At 42.7% G+C, this 19577-nt stretch overlaps 7 protein-coding genes across 10 annotated transcripts; 4 read left to right on the top strand and 3 right to left on the bottom strand.

Moving 5' to 3' along the window:
* The first annotated feature begins 10 nt into the window (after positions 1-10).
* Positions 11-4044, top strand: LOC129581055 (kelch-like protein diablo). 4 transcript variants are annotated; one of them, XM_055471914.1, is made up of 10 exons: positions 11-325; positions 697-1069; positions 1346-1437; positions 1612-1949; positions 2038-2308; positions 2501-2681; positions 2741-2852; positions 2913-3057; positions 3115-3250; positions 3451-4044. In XM_055471914.1, the coding sequence occupies exons 2-10, from the start codon at positions 795-797 to the stop codon at positions 3803-3805; spliced, it is 1905 nt and encodes a 634-aa protein (XP_055327889.1). In that variant the 5' UTR covers positions 11-325; positions 697-794; the 3' UTR covers positions 3806-4044. The 4 variants fall into 4 exon arrangements, with proteins under 4 accessions (XP_055327889.1, XP_055327886.1, XP_055327887.1 ...); XM_055471911.1 differs by having other exon boundaries at positions 645-1069; XM_055471912.1 differs by having other exon boundaries at positions 11-329; positions 645-1069.
* A 414-nt stretch (positions 4045-4458) lies between these two features.
* On the top strand, positions 4459-6291 carry LOC129581056 (procathepsin L-like). Its single transcript, XM_055471915.1, has 5 exons — positions 4459-4716; positions 4882-5021; positions 5100-5415; positions 5484-5892; positions 5989-6291. The coding sequence occupies exons 1-5, from the start codon at positions 4605-4607 to the stop codon at positions 6068-6070; spliced, it is 1059 nt and encodes a 352-aa protein (XP_055327890.1). The 5' UTR covers positions 4459-4604; the 3' UTR covers positions 6071-6291.
* A 143-nt stretch (positions 6292-6434) lies between these two features.
* On the top strand, positions 6435-7735 carry LOC129581057 (uncharacterized). Its single transcript, XM_055471916.1, has 3 exons — positions 6435-6893; positions 7017-7165; positions 7480-7735. The coding sequence occupies exons 1-3, from the start codon at positions 6655-6657 to the stop codon at positions 7551-7553; spliced, it is 462 nt and encodes a 153-aa protein (XP_055327891.1). The 5' UTR covers positions 6435-6654; the 3' UTR covers positions 7554-7735.
* An 89-nt stretch (positions 7736-7824) lies between these two features.
* On the top strand, positions 7825-10662 carry LOC129581054 (CWF19-like protein 2). The gene is made up of 2 exons (XM_055471909.1): positions 7825-10051; positions 10197-10662. Exons 1-2 carry the CDS (start codon positions 8102-8104, stop codon positions 10443-10445), a joined length of 2199 nt encoding a protein of 732 aa, XP_055327884.1. The 5' UTR covers positions 7825-8101; the 3' UTR covers positions 10446-10662.
* Positions 10663-10706: 44 nt separating this feature from the next.
* LOC129580903 (uncharacterized) lies at positions 10707-15764 on the bottom strand. Its single transcript, XM_055471658.1, has 13 exons — positions 15581-15764; positions 15278-15420; positions 14985-15190; positions 14845-14912; positions 14384-14780; positions 14237-14306; positions 13326-13350; positions 12244-12504; positions 12032-12174; positions 11629-11931; positions 11270-11550; positions 11094-11186; positions 10707-10995 (listed from the first exon to the last, which is right to left on the bottom strand). The coding sequence occupies exons 1-13, from the start codon at positions 15687-15689 to the stop codon at positions 10920-10922; spliced, it is 2175 nt and encodes a 724-aa protein (XP_055327633.1). The 5' UTR covers positions 15690-15764; the 3' UTR covers positions 10707-10919.
* Positions 15765-16286: 522 nt separating this feature from the next.
* LOC129581142 (uncharacterized) lies at positions 16287-17618 on the bottom strand. The gene is made up of 4 exons (XM_055472044.1): positions 17314-17618; positions 17183-17245; positions 16820-16926; positions 16287-16651 (listed from the first exon to the last, which is right to left on the bottom strand). Exons 1-4 carry the CDS (start codon positions 17447-17449, stop codon positions 16535-16537), a joined length of 423 nt encoding a protein of 140 aa, XP_055328019.1. The 5' UTR covers positions 17450-17618; the 3' UTR covers positions 16287-16534.
* Positions 17619-17722: 104 nt separating this feature from the next.
* On the bottom strand, positions 17723-19482 carry LOC129581141 (uncharacterized). The gene is made up of 4 exons (XM_055472043.1): positions 19191-19482; positions 18925-19116; positions 18638-18821; positions 17723-18565 (listed from the first exon to the last, which is right to left on the bottom strand). The coding sequence occupies exons 1-4, from the start codon at positions 19343-19345 to the stop codon at positions 17804-17806; spliced, it is 1293 nt and encodes a 430-aa protein (XP_055328018.1). The 5' UTR covers positions 19346-19482; the 3' UTR covers positions 17723-17803.
* Positions 19483-19577: the final 95 nt, after the last annotated feature.

Below are 19577 nucleotides of genomic sequence, written 5' to 3'. Positions count from 1 at the left end.
AAATATAAAATTATTTTTGCATAATTCCTAATTCCTATTTACTTTCTAATACGGTGGTTAATTGATACGTAATTGTGCGATTAACAATAACATGTCAGTGTATCTATATAAAATATAGATATTGTATATCATTATAACCGTAAAGAGTGTAGACGAATGCTCTTTCTGTATGTACGTTTTCTGTCCCTTTTTTCTGTGTTTGAAAATATCCTACCTCTAGCTTCGACCTTCTGTGTGGATGAGACTGCAGTAGTTCCTTCCTCGGAAACAGATTAAAATCGATGTGCCTGCTGTTACTGTGCAAGTCACTTGCAGCAAGTGCGCAGTAAGTACAGGCTGTACAGCATCTCCTTGCAAGATGTTCCTTGCAAGATACGCTGCCATTTCTAAAGGGTTAAAGTATCTCTATGGCGCACAGTTGTTAGTAGTAGTACCGTATTATCCCAGTTGGTAGGATTTCTTTTTTTAACAGGATACTGTAATTGTTATATAATGGAAATCTGTGAAGTCCATACTCGTACTTCGTAAAGTACTTAAGTGAAAAGTCCGTGTCCGTATTTTGCTTTTATACATAGAAGTACACTAACCATAAGTAAGCATATTATAATTAGTACCATGGGTTGTTGTTGGTATCTTTCGGAAAGACGGATGATGTTTATGAAGTGGAGCATACATGTTGTGTAATCACCTGCTCAGGCTATTAATCCACCGTGCCTTCCTCGAAGAAATTTAAATTCCCCAAATTTCTGCGGGGATTTAATCTTGTGCACCGTTATCGATCGACCCGGATAAGAATGTCTGGGAATTTTAATTTAACGGCTGGCATGCTGTCCGGAGGAGGAATGCTTCCTCCTGGAATGCTGAACCCCAACACATCCGTTCCCGATGTATCGTCTGCTGATTCTCGAACCGCTGCCCCTATTATAGCAGAATATTTCTCCGAAAAGCATCATCGGGATATGTTGGAATCGTTGTTTCAGTTGCGGAAAAGCCGCGAATTGTGTGACGTAACCATTGTGGTAAACGACAGGCACATTTTTGCTCATCGTGCTGTTCTGGCTGCGTGCAGGTTAGTGGAGCACTCACATCTTATGATCGGTAATACGTGTTTCTCGCGTGCTGTTTTCTTGTCTTCACGTAAATCAGGGGCATTATAATATTTATTAATTAGAGAAGACTTAATTTTGTAAATCTTTATTGGTATTAGATGGTTTTTAGTGTAGCTGTACCTTGTTCGAGTACCACAGAGACATGACAGAATTATGCTGCATAGTGCATACCGTAATTCTGTATGGTTTGCACGGATACCCTTTTCACTGCTCAATTTCTTTCGCGTTCGTTACAGCCCTTATTTTCGGGCGATGTTTACTGGCGATTTATCGGAAAGCAAGCAAGCGGAAATAACTTTAAAGGATATTGATGAAACCGCTGTGGAAGGTATGAGACCTGATGAAGGGTGTCATCTTGGTCAGAGTTCGATGACGTTTTGCATAGCGTATTGCATAGAATCAGCGCTAACGAATGTTTGGTCTAGCGATTAAGCACTGCCTTAATATGTATGTTAAATCTTTATACATTTTTTACGTGCGCGTCATTTAAAAGTGTCTGCAGATCTAATTGATTTCGCATACGCCGGGAAGATATCAATCGAGGAGAGAAATGTGCAAACTCTGCTTCCTGCGGCCTGTCTCCTCCAAATGCAAGAAATCCAGGATAATTGTTGTGATTTCTTAAAAAAGCAGCTTGATCCATCCAATTGCTTGGGAATCAGAAGTTTTGCTGATGCATATTCCTGTCGCGATCTTCTTAAAGCTGCCAATCGTTTCGCGCAGCTGAATTTTTTGGAAGTGGTTTTAAGTGAGGAATTCCTTTTGCTCCCTGTGGCGCAGTTAGTGGATTTGTTAGCCAGTGATGAATTGAATATCAGCAAAGAGGAGCAAGTGTATCAGGTATATGCAGTAGTTAAAAATACCGTATTTTATTTTCTGGTTATAATTTCTCAGCATTTATGCTGGCTCATTCTTCACACTGCTTTAGGCTGCCATATCTTGGATCCGACACGATGTAAAAGAGCGCCGGCAACATGTTTCATCGGTTTTAGAGAAAATCCGTTTGTGCCTAGTCACACCAAAATTCCTGGTCAGTGTCGTGAGTGCGGAATCTCTTTTTAAGAGTGAAGAAAATTGTCGAGAGATGATAGATGAAGCAAAAAACTATCTTTTGCTACCCACCGAGCGCTCTGCAATGCAAGGGCCACATACCAAACCTCGCAGACCAATCGTCCGGGGAGAAATGCTCTACGCTGTCGGTGGGTATTAATTCCTGAAATGTACTTTTAAGTTTTTTTAACGCTCCTGCTGCTGCTTATGTTCATTCGCGTAATTTGAATGGCAGCGCAGTGTTGTTTTCGATTGTATGGTTGTTTTTTTTGCTTACCATGAATGAATCGTTTGGTTTGGTCTTGCCCACTAACTGAAAAAGTGAGTTGTTGTTTTTGCAGGTGGATGGTGCAGTGGAGATGCGATTAATTCCGTGGAAAAATATGATCCTCAACTTAATGAATGGAAACTGATTGCACCCATGTCCAAACGACGTTGTGGAGTCGGGGTGGCGGTACTCAATGATTTATTGTATGCTGTTGGGGGACATGATGGCCAGGCCTACCTGAACTCCGTTGAGCGGTAAGAGTAGACATGATTTCGTATCTGTTTATTTGCAAATAGTCCGTTGTTATCTGTAGATACGACCCACAAACAAATCAGTGGAGTGATAAAGTAGCCCCTACCAGCTCCTGCAGAACTAGTGTCGGTGTTGCCGTAATGGATGGTCACCTTTATGCTGTTGGAGGACAGGTCGGCTCTTGAACTCTTTATTTTACTTTCCTCGATTCTTTATTGATATGGGCTTTTTAGGATGGTGTGTCTTGTTTGAATCTTGTTGAAAAATATGATCCTCAAGCTGACCGGTGGGCGAAAGTGGCCTCTATGAGCACAAAGCGTTTGGGAGTAGCTGTGGCGGTTCTTAATGGTTATCTCTATGCGTGCGGTGGATCTGACGGTGAGATTTCTGTTTGTTTAAAATCCTCGGATCTCTTAATGCATAGATTATTTTTAGGAAGCAACCCCCTCAATACGGTAGAGCGTTATGATCCGCGGACGAATCGATGGCAGACCGTGACGCCAATGGGGACCAGAAGGAAACATTTGGGTTGTGCGGTTTTGAATGGGCATTTGTACGCAGTTGGAGGAAGGTGAGAACCAGAAATGTATTTTAAACCTTTACTATGTTGGCTGGCTACTGGGCACATTATCGTGTTATGCATATAAGTTATGATGATCGCGTCCCTACCGTTCCACAATTTTTGTTTTTGTGCTGTTCTATTTTGTCTGCTTCTGAGATAACTTTACTAGCAACGGTCTCCGGACATTCGGATACATAACATTTTTGCAGGGATGACCATATGGAATTATCTTCTTGTGAGCGCTACGATCCGAAAACTTGTACTTGGGATCCTGTGATTGCCATGAGCAGCCGGCGCAGTGGTGTCGGATTGGCGATCGTTAATGGTTTAATGTTTGCTGTGGGTGGATTTGATGGAAATTACTATTTGAGATCTGCAGAGGTTTTTGATCCCGAAACCGTGGTCTGGCGGCCTTGTGCAACCATGAATTACCGGCGTCTAGGCGGTGGTGTAGCTGTCGTTGGCACTTTTGGTACGGGCAAAACACCTCTAGGTGACCAGCAGAAAATTGGCGGTGCCGTCGATAAGTTGAACAATTTAAATATCAAGCAAGATTCGGATTGAAATCGCCGATTTCTCGCGTATGGTGGTGGAAGCTGTCGGCACAAGTGTTTACGCTTATGATATCTGTTTAAAGTTCTCTACTCTGTTTTCTGATACTTCCTACTTCATTTTTTAATCGGAGTGGTTTTTATTGAGTTTCAGTTATAAATTGCTTATTGGCTGTATAGTTACGCAAATTTAGAGAAATTTCAGAGTTTCGGGATGTTCTACAGATAAAGATATGGGATCGTTTGTGAAAACAGTACTCGTGTACGTAAGCAGGTGTCAGAGCATAAGTCTTAGTTTCTTAGAATAAGTAGAATAAGAAGTTGCATGTTACTTCATAAGTAGTTGCACGTTTTGTATCTAATTTTGATTATTTTTTTCCGTTTCGGTGCTTTTAGTTTTGATTTAGTTATCAATTATTACCTGTACCGTCTACGGGTACCCTCAGTTAAGTCACCTGACACACTAAAAGGTTATCACTTATTAGTGACAAACATAAATTACGCTACATGTATGCACGATCAGGTGCTTAGGAAATGAACATGGCGCAATGAAAACAGTCTGATAACTGTAAAAAGACCTAATCCCATGCTTCTGGTGAAAGTACAACAGCACTACATGCGATAAGACATTAAGAAGTTTACAGTATATCAGCGCTTATAATAACGATCCGAAGGTGGGCTGTCTCCGCTGCCGGTTGTTCAGTTTTCCACTTCTGGTCCATACAGGCAGATTGTGCGTTCTCACCCAACGGTTTCGTTAATTTATTTGCAGACCAGCAGCGTACTAAACGCAAAAAATCTCAATTGTTAACATGAACTCGAGAGTTGCTCTTACATTGTTACTTGTGGCGGTGCACGCGTATGCCCGTCATCCCGTGGACAGTGATTTAGATAGCGATTGGAAAGCGTGGAAAATTCAACATGGTAAGACACTGATTTCAACGTTACAGCCAATGGTTATTCAGCCGCACTCGAGGAAATAAGCCAAACTTATGTGCCTAAATGTTATAACCAGAATATAATATCATTTGACTCATAATGCATAGATGTGCGCTTGGCTTCAAGTTAATACGCCGGGTTTATCTGCAGGAAAAACATACGCCGGCGAAGAGGAACACCATCGACGTATAACGTGGGAAAACAATGTCAAACAAATTACACATCATAACATTCAGTACAGCTTGGGAAAAACCACCTACACTATGGGGGTCAACCAGTTCACCGATCTGGTAAGATATTGTAAACCTGGGGAATTTATTTTTAATTTGAAGAAAAATAAAATAGACGTTAATCTCGTTGTAACTCAGACACTCGATGAGTTCTCTCGACTAAGTCGGACATTCACTGCCTCGCCGCGTACCGGTCTCCGCCACAAACATCGCCGCCATCATCACAAACAGCATTCCGATGCCGCTTGCAAGCCAACATTACTGGACGAAGTGAGCGTCCCGGACGCTGTCGACTGGCGAACGGAAGGCTACGTGACCGTGGTACGAAGCGAACAAGGCTGCATCAGTTCCCAGTACTTCGCCATTAACGGCGCCCTCGAAGGTCAATGGTTCCGCAAAACCGGGCAGTTGAACGCACTGAGTGAACAGAATCTCAAAGACTGTTGTGAAAAAGGTAACGAGTTTGCTATTCGAAAGAAATTCGTTAATGTCTTTAATGTCAACCTTACTGGAATTTCGCAGATCCCACCAAATGTTCCACCTATGTTAACGGAACGTGCACTCTGGATGAAACCTACCAGTACCTAAAAATCAATGGTGTTGAAACGCTCTCGGACTATCCTGATTCGGCACAGCCCGGCAAATGCGCCTATGATCCCAAAAAGAGAGCGGCCACTCTTAGCGGTTACGACTTCATCGACGCCACGGAAAAGCAACTGAAAGTAGCTGTGGCCAGCATTGGTCCGATTGCATCGGCTATGGATTCTTCGCAGCCGTCATTCATGACGTATGCCGGTGGAGTGTACAATGAACCGAACTGCTCCAGCACGAATCTTGATCATGCCGTGCTGATTGTCGGCTACGGCACCGATCCGACGGCAGGTGACTATTGGATCGTGAAGAATTCCTTTGGTCCAGACTGGGGCCTGAAGTGAGTTCAATTGCTTTCTTTAATGTTGTCAGATGAAATGTTTCAACATCAATATCATAAAATATATTATGTAAAAATATTTCTCCTTCCGTTTAGGGGCTATATTTTGATGTCAAGGAACAAAAACAACCAATGCGGAATTGCTACCACTACGACGTATCCGTATTTTTCATGTTAAAATTATTTTGTGAATTTTGCATCTGCCAGTTCTCAGATAGTCGGGAAAACTACATTATTTGACAAAGCTAATTGTGACTGTTCTATGAACAGCTTTTCATAGTTATTTGTCAGGCTTTCGGCAGCCGACAGCTAGTGTGATGTTATTACTGTGATTTTGATTACAATGCAATCAGTTTGTTGTGTGCTGGATGCTAATCTACAAAAGATTACTAACGGCAAGTTGGCAACCATATGCATGGTGCAATTCGATGACCTTTATACTGCATTTTCAAAATATTAACAGGAGTGACCTTTAGGCAGAAAAAAATTGTAAATTCTGTACAACCATAGTAACAAAACGGTTGAAAAATGATCCCTTGTGATATTTTTCTTACTTTTTAAGGTGGACATGCCGGTACGAAAAACATGATGCATAATCCTGTGATAAACAGAAACTTCGCACTGCATTTTTATAAAACTTTGCGCATTGTAGTATCTATTTAATATAGAGTACCGATACCATATTGACCTAAAAATTAAAATTCGATCCAGATATACCATACTTATCAGAAATTGTATACACATCAAATCGGAAACTGTAAAATGCCTTTAGTCGCGGAAACGGATTTCACCATCAAGAAGCATGATTATCCATTTGCCGAACATCACCGGCTGGATTCTCGTGATCTGCCGAAGTACCATGACCCGGCGTATCCCGATGCACTAGATTTTGTACTCCAAGCGGTTTATAATAATGCAACGGAATTCGATGCCGATGCAGCTCGGACGAAAAGTCAAAACCAAAGTAGCAAAGAATTCAACAAGTGCAACTGCCGAAAAATGTACTGTACTTACACAATCTACCATACTTCTATCTGTATTCCATAACCTGTTGTTTGGCTGTTGTTGCCAACCAAAACATAATAACAATAAAATTATTGTGATTCCATAATTGATTTTTTCAGTGAAACTGCAACCACAGCGACACCCAAAAGCCTTACTACTGGACATGTGCACCTTTATATGCAGCATAACAATATCAGAGGAGCCGGACCCATAAGAGTGGCAGAAATGGTGCAAAGAAACCATGAGAATCAATACAAATGTTATACAGGTAATGAAACCTATGTCATATAAATGCCGTTTTATGCTGCCGAGAAGCATCTCAGTTTCAGCCTTGTGAAGTTATCATTTCGAAAACATTACAAAATTTAATTGCAACTGTAATAATTGAAAAATAGACTATCAAGTGTTGAGCCCTTACTTGTACAGAGTTGTATGTGCTTCGCTACCGGCTGCGCATGCTACCGAAAAACCACTTTTAGTGTAAAACTGCAAAAGTATACGACTTATAATATTATTATAGCATAAGCCTAGTAAAACATTTACTAGATCTTTTACTCTAAACTTAACTGAAACGATACGTAGATTCAATTCACGCATCGCAAACCAATAACGGATATTCTCGCCAATCCGGAGGTGGATTTTTCCGTTGGTCCTAGAAAGCGGACCGGAAATCAACTTTTGAATCGTGGAACAAACTGGATGCCGATTTGCTTTCCAAAAGCCTTATGTTTCTGTGTATGTTTATTAATTATCGTTTACGTACTTGCTTTAAATGTTTTTGAGCTGTTAAGACCGAAATTTGGAATGTGGATTGCGACTGAGGATTGATGGAATTGTAACTATATCTTTATGTAGTACTTTTTACGGTATTAAAAATGAAAACGAAGAATGCAAAATAATACGTACGTAATTTACACGAGTAATAACTAAAGTCGAAATATGACGTTAGCATTTACTGTACTAGTAGTTAGCATTTACGTTAGCATTTACTATGTACTTGCGTGTATCGTAATAAACTAATGTTACGAATGATACATATGTTACGAACCGGGGTTTTCTACAAAGATCTTTCTACCGAGCTTTTTTTCTAGGCTTATTACCGCTTATAGTCCAAGGATGATGACTTCAATCTGTCTCAACCTTTCAGTATCGTTTCAGTATGTTATCCGTTATCGATCAATCGTATAATTCATATTAATTTATTATGGACGGATTTAAATGGACAGAAAAGGAGGATACTGGATCGTCTAGTAGTTCTGACTCCGAACGGTCTTCCCGTAAGCGAAAGCATAAGCATGAGAAGGAAAAGAAATCAAAGAAGCCCAAGAAGGAAAGGAAGCATCGACGAGAAAGCAGAGAGAAAACACCAGACGTCGATGTTCCGCAGCCTTCCACTTCGGAACAGCTGAACACGGACCGCAAAACGGGACGCGATGAATGGATGGGAAACTCCGAATCTGCATTTCTTTTCCCATCTGTATCTGCTAGTGAACTTAAACAACAATCGAGAGATGCGAAAGCAGCTGCCAAAGCCGCGCAGCAGGAGGAGACAGCCAAGATTTACCGTTCTCGTGAACTGAACCCGTACTTGCGGGAAAAGGATGAGAAGAGCGAGAAGCTTGCGGAACCAGTCGTACGGAAACCTGTGGGAGATGGCGGAGCTTCTTGGTTGAAGCGTTCTTATGAACGCTTAAAGGAACAGGCTCGGGAAAGCGGAGAATCAGTGGAGATTCTCGCAGCTGAACGATGGGGTTCGCTTGATCGGTTGGTGTCCCTTATCGACGAAGCTGACAAAAACGAGCGCAGCGAACACAGAAGACCGCGGGACTACCGTTCGGAGAGACACGAATGCAGGGATGGACGACCGAGGCATCGTCACACAGACCGTGACAGCAGGAAGACTGAAGAGGAAAACCGGACAGATGAAGACTCTACACGTTCACCGCGGTCGAAGCGTCCGGAACGTCCTTCGTTCGACACTGCTCCCGCTGCCAAATTTAAATTTATTAAACCCGGTGAAGAGCCGTCAGCGGAGTGGAAAAACAGAGATAGGCCAAGCCATTCTTCGTCTTATTCATCAAAAAGTAAACTGAAAAGTGAATCGGTGGACCAGAGTAATACAGTGCCTACCATGCCGAGTGGTTCATTTGCAGCGGAAGTTCAGAAGAATGTAGCGCATGCTGTGGAAAATAACACTGATGTTGGCACAAATATCAGCCAGGCCGATCTGAACAAACTGAACGCACAAATACTCAGAGCTGAAATGATGGGGGATTCCGAAACAGTTGCGCAATTAAAGGCTAAGATCGCCGCGGCGCAATCATCACAAGCGACGCTTGGTGAAGCGAGAAGACCGGAAACAGTGATGCTTTCGCGAACGCATGCCAAAGGATTCAGCTATCCCGTCCAGAGCGGACCGGAATTCCCACTGAAGGGCAAAAAACCGAAAACAGTCAGCCACAACGCCAAAGGCGAGCGAGAACGGTATTTTGCTGACGATGAGAAGTATTCCTTGCAAGATCTGGTCTCCATGGAACGAATGCAGAGTGCCGACGACCAGAATGCCATGTTTGCCAGACTGGCAGGAACTTCGAAAGAGAAGACCGACGATGATTACGGAGTGGACGATGCCTTGATGAAGAAAGCTTTAGGAAAGGAAACTCTGGATCAGATGTCCACCCGAGATCGTGAAAGAGCCATTATGGAACACCGGCAGTTGGGTTCCGCGTTGTCATCTTGTCTGTATTGCCTGGAAGGGCCGAAAGTAGCCAAACACCTCGTGATTAGCATTGGTCACAAAGCGTTATTGATGTTACCGCCGTACACACCGTTAACAGAAGGTCATTGTCTCATTTGCCCAATCCAGCATGTTTCCTGCGCGACACAGGTGGATGAAGATGTTTGGGAAGAGATGCAGAAGTTCCGCTCAGCTGTCTGCCGTATGTTCGCAGAGCACGAAATGGATTGCGTATTCATGGAAACTGCTACGCGCCTCAAGTCGCATCCGCATATGCAGATCGAATGCATTCCGCTGGATAAGGACAACGGCAGCTTGGCTCCAATGTATTTCAGAAAGGCTATTCTCGAAGCGGAAGGAGAATGGACACAGAATAAGAAGCTGGTCGATCTTAGCCGGAAAGGCATCCGGTCATCGGTAAGTGTACACGAAGAAATGTCGTAACGTAAAATTTGCGTTAGTTCCGATTTCTTGGGGGATTTAGGAGGAGTCTTTTAGGAGATCTTTTAGAGTGGGTGGATAGAACTTGTAATGAGTTGCTGAGTTTTTCTTTAAATTGTAGGTTCCGAAAGGTTTGCCATACTTCGCAGTAGATTTCGGAATGCAAGGCGGATATGCACATGTGATTGAGAATGAACAGAAATTCCCTGTATACTTTGGAAAGGAAGTGCTTGGAGGTATGATAGATGTGGAGCCTCGATTGTGGTTGAAAAATATCCCACAAGATTTTAATGAGCAGTTGAAGAACGTTAATAAGTTCGAAAACATGTGGAGGCAGTACGACTTTACCACCGCTAGAAGTGATGGATAAACAGTCTGATCAATTACTGTTAGTTGTTCTCAGTACCAATATGTAGAAAGTCGTTTGATTTTGAATGCTGCTGTTTTAACTTACGTCATTAATATTGGCGTTTTTGTAATCTTTGTGAACGATTCAAGAAATGTCTATCGGCCGCTGTGCACTGTTATCAGTGTCTAGTAAAGTGAGTGTCTCCACTTAAAATAGTTGGAACTTGTAACAGTAACAACATTTAAGTATTGTTTTGATTTGCGTCACCGGATCCAGCGGAAGCGGTTGATTCCTGCTTTTATTTTATTGAGTACGGTACAATACCCCTTCGTGTTAATCGTGAACAAGTGTACGATCAACAGGTGGATGGATTGCAAAACAGATAACACTTCTTACTGAACTATCAAGAACAAGAAGTCAAAAACCGGGACATAGTTTTTAATACAGCTTTAAAATAAAGCAATAAACAGAGCGATTCAAATTCACAGAATTTGCTTAAACAACTGGATAACTGGCAGCCGTGGCGACACCACATTGGTTATTCCTGTTTCGTGCCATTCTGATATATCCCCTGTAGAAAAAGATTTGATTATCAACTTTGTTTGCTATGTAAAAACAAACTAGTTTGTGTCATACGCGCGTGTGTCTAACATTTATTTTGCTACTTACTTTTCTCCCCATGTCGCTCCCCAGCTGTTCTTGACGATCCAGAAGGCTTTTCCAGAATCAGTGCCATAACCCACAGCCAACACTCCGTGGTCCCTAATGGCAGCAAAAAACGAATTATCAGAATTTAAGTTGTACAGTTATAGGCAGAATTTCTACGTTGTGTAACCAACACTCACAGATCACTCAAACCATTCTTGCAGAATGGATCCACGTAGACGCCTCCGCTGTACAGCTGGAAGAGGATGCTGGATGCATCAATGGCAATGCTGACCGGGCCGACGGTGGCCACCGCAACTTGCAGAGCCGTCTCGTTTCCAGATTGAATGTCAACGAAGCCGCTGTCAACCGCGGCTTTGTTCTTGGGGTCGTACATGCACGTCTGATCTTTGGCGACATATGGGTAAGATGCCTCCGAGTCAATGCCGTCGTTGTCCTTAATGTACTGGAAGGCTTGATCCTACATGATATTAAAGGTCACCACTTGCCTGTGCGTGGGTTCTTAAACATTAAACACAGTCAGTTTGCGAAATCTCACCATAAGACCACCGTTGCATCCTTCGTTGCCTTGCTTTTGCGAGCAGTCCACCAGATTCTGTTCGCTCAGCGACGGCAGTTTGCCGGTCTTGCGGAATGTCTGACCTTCCAGGGAACCGGTGGAAGAGAACGCCCAGCAGGAACCGCATTGTCCCTGGTCTTTGACTTCGGTGACATAGCCCTGAGTGCGCCAATCGACGGAATCAGGGATGGCGGCGTTCATGGGCTCCAAAAAGGTGAAACGGCCTTTCTGCTTATTTTCCGCGGTGTATCCGTTCACCATCTCGACGAATTCGCTGTTCAGCTACAAGAGTGCAAAGAGCGTGATCAAGTGCATGTTACCCTTACAACAAATAAATCAAATAAACGGAATCCTTCCTATTAATTAAAGAAGCCGTACTTACCATGTCGCCGAACTTGTTCATGCCCAGCGTGAAGGTGTGTTTACCAAGACTGGCTTGCAGATTGTGGTGTTGAATGGTCCGCAGATTTGATTCCCAGATGGCTCGGCGTTTCACCTCTTCCCGGGTGTTCTTGTACTCTTTGCCTACACAATGACATCGTCGTAATTCGCTTATAATCATCAAAAATTAACCGGTCAGGTACTGTCATGTACCATGTTGAGTCTTCCAATCGGACCAGTCGGCATCGAGATCCTCGTTGAGTGAGTCGAAATCATCGACATCAGCAACTGCGGCAGCAGCGATCGCTACGCCCAACAAAACCAAGAGCAGAGATTTCATTGTGATCCGATTGAGCCTCGATTGAAGTTTGGAAAAGAAAAATGATTTATGGGAGGCTGTAACTATAGAATTGGCTAGCTTATATACCCTACCAAAGAAGCAAACAAGAACACTGCGATTAGAGAAATGTGATGCTCATAGGTGCACTTTATAACGCTACTCACATGCTCCTCAACGCCAACCAGTAGCATTGCCCCGTTAGATAACCGCGCTTTCATTAGGTTATCAGCTGTTTGTTCTGATAAAGAAATGAACAAAGGACACTGGCAGCGGGTTTGCGTTATGTCAAACCTTTTTCTTGTCGGTGTTCGAGGTGCAAATATGCTTAACTTTAGGAATAGATGAACTACGCATTTGACCTACAGAAGCGCCAACATTATGAAAATTTTTATAGCTGCGTTTATAGGAAACGCACGAAGGCAGACGGAAATGTTAATTGCTCAATTACGTTAAATTTAAAACCAGTTAACAGTTATATACCATTAAACTACTATGCATTATGCGCTTTAATTAGTTCTTAGAAACCAGAAATGTCGACAAAAAAACCGAAAATTGTTTTTGTTTTGATGACCACGTTATTCAATTTAGGAGTTGTTTAGCCGCCAGTAATGGTTTCGGTGCGACTCACAAAACAATTAAGTAAAAATGGGAAATCGACTGAAAGGTCAGCAAATAAATAATAAGCACAAAAGAACGCGTACGAGCACGAGTTGCTCAACGGTGTGAGTAGAAATAGCCCACACTAGCTGTACTTACAACACTGCGGCATGCGCAGCTTGCACAATCAACACTTAAAAGTTAAAACTGAAATACGTAAATATTTGAACTCCTAATAATACTTAATATTATAAGACAACGTGCCGCAGAAATTTAATGTATCGTGGCATTCGCGTATAAACGTGGATGGATTTTTACGTAAAGCAATTATGAATTGTTAGTTGCAATATGAGTTTACTTTCCGAATTAAGCAGTTCTACCACCTGCAAGAAGCGATGGTCAAAACAGAATGAAATCTTCAGTCAGACCTTTTCAGCTTTCATCTCATGAATATCTGGAGCTGCAAGTGCATAATTATTGTATACATCGTGTTATAGTAATTTTAATTTTATAGCATATAGTAATTTTATATACAGTAAGCCCCTGTGCAAGCCTGTAAATCGTACATTTCTGTAAAACCATAACCGGAGACGCAGATTATCAAATTGCAGCGCTCCTGATAATTACGGACGAGTAACTAGCTGAGGGTTATCTTCGTTTTTGGCCAGGTAAGGCTTTTCCGATAAGAATGCATTCCAGAACAAACAATCTCAGGGCACTATTAAGCCTTCTGACAGTGATAATAACGGCAAGGATTAAAATTAATTAAACTCTAGATCTTCAATAGTAAACGATCGCGAAGTAGTGCATGACGTATACAGTATAATAATGTAATTCGCTGTTAAACACACCAGTGCATATCTATACTATACCAGGTATGTACTCTGTACATTTGGAACTATTGCTTCCTTGCGCATTAATATAAGCACAACCAACATTTGGATATTTTGATCAACCTAATACTGGTGATTATTTCTACAACATTTTGATTTAACTAGAACGGTTCAGCTTTCGGTCTGCTTTCCGACAAACTTTATTGTCGTCACTTTTCGTTCACATTATAAAGCGAATCAAAAAGCGCAAGATCATGATGGATTTGGCCTGAGCCACATTAAAGTACTTAATGAAGCAATATGTCTGAAGCGTTCACGAAAGTCTAAACGTCAATTTCTCGTCGAACATCAACATTATTGAACGAAGTTCATCACAGATATCTTTTATCGCAGTGCAAGGTGATCATTTGCAACCATGATATTGGCTGACTTAAACGGTGGGGTAGCTGGAAGCGGTGGCAATACCGCACTGGTTGTTCTTGTTGCGGGACATCCAGATGTATCCCCTGCAGAGTAGGATACCGTTAGTATATGTTATGTTCAGTACCTCTCAGAAACAAACTTCCGCCACAATTTAACTTACTTCATGCCCCAGTCAGTGCCCCAAGAGTTCTTGACAATGTAGTAGTCTCCGCCAGTGGCATCAGTGTCGTAACCGACAGCCAAGACACCGTGATCCAGTTCAGTGCTGGAGCAGTCAGGCTCGTTGTACACTCCGCTCTGGTAGAGCTGGAAGGAGTCAGCCGAGGCATCAATGGCCACGGAGATGGGTCCAACGGTGGCGATGGCGGCGGTCAAGGCGGTTTCATTGCCACTGTCAATGTCAACAAAGCCGGTGTCTGAGGCGACCTTCTTGGATGGCTTGTACTTGCAGTCACCATCTTCAGCGGTGTAGGGGTAGTCCTTCTCGGATTCAATACCCTTCTTCTGGATGTAGGTGAAAGCCTGATCCATCAGACCACCATCGCAACCTTCATTACCTGCAAGCGACATCCATCCGGTTAAGCATTGTACGTAAAAGTACAGTCGAGGTCACTTGTATACCTTCATCTCCAGAGCAGTCAACGAGGTTCTGTTCACTGAGGGAAATCAGTTTGCCGGTCTTGTGGAACCTTTACGAAAAAAGCGTAAAATTATTATATCTCTCCTTGAAAACATATGCACTAAGCGCACATTACACTCACCATTGTCCTTCCAAGGAACCGGTGGCAGAGAAAGCCCAGCAGGAACCGCACTGACCCTGATCCTTCACACCGGTGACATAGCCCTTGGTGCGCCAGTCGACGGCAGCGGGGACCTGGGCGTTCAGGGGAGGCAGGAAGGTGACACGGTTGCCCTTCTTCTCGCTCATTTTGAGACCGTTCATCATCTGAACGAATTCGCTGGAAGTCTGAAACAATTCACCGAATATTGGTCAACACATGGTACAGTACATGCTTGATGCATATCGACCACATATGTCTCGAGCGAAGCTTACCAGGTCACCGTATTTGTTCATGCCCAAAGTGTAAGTGACCTCTCCGAGGCTGAAGCGGATGTTATGATGCTCGATCTTCTTCAGATTCTTTTCCCAAATCGAACGACGGAGAAGCTCTTCGGCATCATTTTCGTAGTTCTTGTCTGCAGGACAAAGGTCACTTTATAGCGTAAAAGATTATGACTTCAGCCGCTGCTGCAGGAATTATCAAACTAAAATCGGCGTTTGCTAAGGATGCCGATTTCGAATGTCTGTAGCCGACACTGAGTCGTACAGAAGATAAAATGCGCATGGATGTCTTACTGTGCTTGGTCTTGTAAGCTTCCCAGTCTTCGTTGAGCTCTTCGTTGATGTGGCGGTTCACAGCCGCGGCAGCAAAGCCCAACAGGGCGATGAGAATGATCACCTTCATTATGGATTAGTATTACAGACTGGGAACTTGCTATTTGCACTGTGGAGAATGCAACTGATACCTTCATCCGCCTCCATCTGCTGTTTAAATATGGTATGCATATGGCAGCCGTATTCACCGTCAGATGACTTCTTATCTTTACCCACTTTTTCCTCAGACTGCTGAAAAGATAGCGCTTATCGCTGGAAGAATGGCCATTTTGCAGTAGCTCGCTGCTTTCTTTGGTACGTTTTGGGAGTTGGATGACAGTTCATGCGGTATGCACTTGTCATGATCAGTTTATCAACGATATTGGTTGTAGGTTGTTGGCCGGAGCAGGGGATTCGCTACACCAACCGGCGCAAGCAATTCCACCGCCGTATTCTCCACCACGCAAACAAATTATTTATCGAGACAGCCGGATTGTGCGGCATTATTATCCGTATCAGTAAGGCCACGAGTTGTTATGAAAATCTCTATTTTTTTCTGACTCGTCAGCGGGGACACCCGCACCGAAAAGTGCGTTCACATGATATGTCAAGTCCATGTGAAAAGTCTCGAAGTCCAGTAAAGCTTCTGTAGAATTCAGTCACTACTACTGCAGCCAAAAGTCTCATTTTATTTGTCGATAATGCGCTCACAAGAATCTGTGATAAAACATATTTTGCGAATAGAAGAAATCGCAGGCTTTCGCAACCTGTACAATAGTCTTGGCGCGGACCAGTTTTTCGGTATACAAATGCAGTGCAACTGCGTACGATAAGCACGAAATTTCCAATTTCACTGGATATCCGCTTCTACTACAGTATTACTACATATTACGAATCCGAAGCTTTTAATGGGGACTGCGTAGTAACATGATTTCTTTATGGTTTTTTTGAAGAAGTCCTTGTTTTGTCTTTGGCATACAAATCTGGAATAATGGTGATTTCCGTGCCATTCCGAGGAAAATTTAATTGTTCGTCTCGCCCGTCAGTGTTGACCTGCAGACATGCAGTTAACAGTATTTATGGTGTACGACAGGCTATAAATACGATAACTTGGATCGGCTAATTAAACTTGACGTACTATAATTAAATATGGCGTACGGACGGTAAAAATTAATGGCAAAGTATCATATATGTTTTTGAAGAAGCTTAAGAAGGCCATACCAAATTTGTTGTGGCATAAAACCCAATTTCTTGAGCGGTAGTTAGAGGAAGTTCAAGACGTTCGTAGGGCGCCTTTAACTGCTCGCGTAACAATGCAAGCAACCTTTCTAAACGAATTGGCAAAAATGAAAATCTTTTCCAATGGTTATATTTTAATATTCTTGAGAAATCAATACTTACTTTTTGCAGTAGAATAGGCAATAGTTACGTATGTACCTATCTACATTCTCCATAAATGAAGTACATACACTTGTTGACAGATAATGCAGTTAGTTAATACGCAAAACAATCGCTTAGATACTTACCTTCCCGGAGAGTTTAGTAAATATCACGTTGATTAAAATTTTAGTATGCAGTTAGTACCAGGTGGGTCGATGTCGTCCACATAATCATGGTCAGACATGGGTTTTCTTGTAATAGCCCTTTCTAAAGAGTGTGAAAAGCAGTGCATGCTTACAATTGTTCACGAGACATTGTTATTGCATATAGTTAACCTCGTGGAAGCGGTGGACGGTCATGAAATTCTCTAGCTATGATGTCCTTGTCAGGTTCCAACCGTTTAACTCGTTCTATTAGCTGCTGATCGATTTGTAGTGGGGTCAGCGGGATTTTTTCCCGTTTGGTCGCCATTGATTCGAAAACTGAGAACTGATGTGGCTGGACGAAAGTTTTCAAAAAGACGAACACGTGCAAATCGTAAATTCGGTTTGATTAAGGTCACAGAGAACTGGGCACAACCCTACAGTATCCTTCTAGTATGACCTTCTAGAGAATATCCATGTTAGCATGCTGGTTATTGTATGGACAAGTTCAAGATCAGTTAATTAAACACTCTAAATCTGTTCTCTTTCGGTCATTCTGAGCAAAATTTACTCAGCCAAGTAACATTCTAGCAAAAATTCTGATTTTATTCTTGAAGCGTGATGGGCATGAAAATTTCTATAAATCCATTATCCACACTGACCACACATAATAATAACACAGTTACTGCGAGACTTTTCTGTCTTCATAAACTACACTGGGAATATCAGCCTTTAAAACAGCAAAACCACTTGAACTGCTGCAGTCGCTGCGCGCAACGTAAAGAGGCAGATCAGGATTACTTCTTCCGCGCACAGCGGCGAACAGGTCGGCTAAAGGTATCGTTTTATGATAGTCTGTTACAGCAACATCGAACACTGAATGCATGGAACCGGCATGCTCGCTCTTCCCAAACGCAGTGAACGCCAGATCGAAAGATGACGGAATGGATCCTGCTGGAAGCCGCGCATCTTCCACAGCAGTGGCATAATTTATATTCCTCCAATTATGTTGTTCGAATAAAGGAGGGATCTCGAGCGAAGCGGCAGGTTCGAGAGATAGTTCCGGTTTAGAAGATGCAGCGTGACTGCCGTGACACCACTCAGTCGATGCGCTACCGCAGGCAGATGACTCCTCTATGTAGGGCGATGGTAACAGACACTGAGATACTTCCGGTTGAGTTTTACACTCAACATCCAACACACATCCCTGACTCCATGATTTTTGTTTAGCAGTTCGTTTGTTACAATCCTTGCTCCATTTCAGATCGCCGTACGGACGAAGACAAAGCTGAGTGGTGCGATGTATCTCTGAAAATATTCCGTACCGTTCCGCAAAACATGAAACATGCTTCTCGAACATGGCACGTAGATCTTCAATGCTGAGTGTTGTCGGCTGGTTTGTTGTTTCGCCTGACGAATCGGAAACGCAGATTTCCAAAATGCCCTGTGCAACAAACTGTCATCAGAACACGAAGACTGAAAAACACAAAGCAAGCTATTAAATGATTTGCATTACCATATCGGCGAGAAAAAAGGCCTCTAATGGGGTGAGCAATGTGTACTGGGATCCAGAAATTGCGTCGAAACGATTAACACCGAAAAACTGACTAAACGAACCACGGAATTTTTCCACGCGTACTGTCATATCAGCTGTATTTAACACGCCAACTTTGCCAGCATCCGCGTACCGCGTTTCATCACTAAAAATAAGATACGACAGCCGCTCCAGAAAACAACAATTTGAAATTGGAGAACCGTGATACTGAAAATGAGAAACGTTGATAAGGCGACGCGAGACCGTACCTCTTCTCAAATGAAACTTCACGATATCGTGGATGCCGGAATGCTTTCTCCTTGCATCTATATATTTTATCCAGTCGTTGTTGCAGTCTTTTGGAATCCTTCGGAGCGGAATTCAATTTCGCTCCAAATCGCGGAAGCTTCAGCAATTCAGTCGATAAATGATTTGTCTTCAGCTTCGTCATATCCTCACCCCTATCAAAAGTTTTGTTCGCGCAATTAAAACGAAAACAGTCCATGAGAAAGTTTGCTTGGTAAAGTTTACGTACGATTGAAGTAAGCTGCAAACAGTTTCAGAAGCATCGACTGCATCATCACGAGAACTCCACATTATGGTTTCGGGTTTGGCATTTATTAGGCGAGATTCCCAGATCTTGACGCGAGAGCTTTGGTAAGGACTGACTGTCAGAAAGCTTCCATGCATGTCCCAATTCTTCTATTTTGGTCTAAAAAGGTTAAGAACTACACCAGGTTTCATGACAGTACAAAATTACAAATTATTATCCAACTCAAACGCAATTTCTTGGGAAATTACAGTTATCTACTTGGGAAAAAGATGTATTTACATTTTGCTGCGGTGTTGGCGACCACCGCATCCACGAGCTACGTAGTTTGAGCTTTCATCCCGATTTTCGCAACAATGCGCGAGAACAGCA

This window comes from Paramacrobiotus metropolitanus, unplaced genomic scaffold, assembly GCF_019649055.1.
Source record: "Paramacrobiotus metropolitanus isolate TYO unplaced genomic scaffold, Prichtersi_v1.0 Parri_scaffold0000005, whole genome shotgun sequence".
NCBI lineage: Eukaryota > Metazoa > Tardigrada > Eutardigrada > Parachela > Macrobiotidae > Paramacrobiotus > Paramacrobiotus metropolitanus.
The sequence above is the reverse complement of the archived record's forward strand: the minus strand, read 5'-3'. Positions and strand labels throughout refer to the sequence as shown.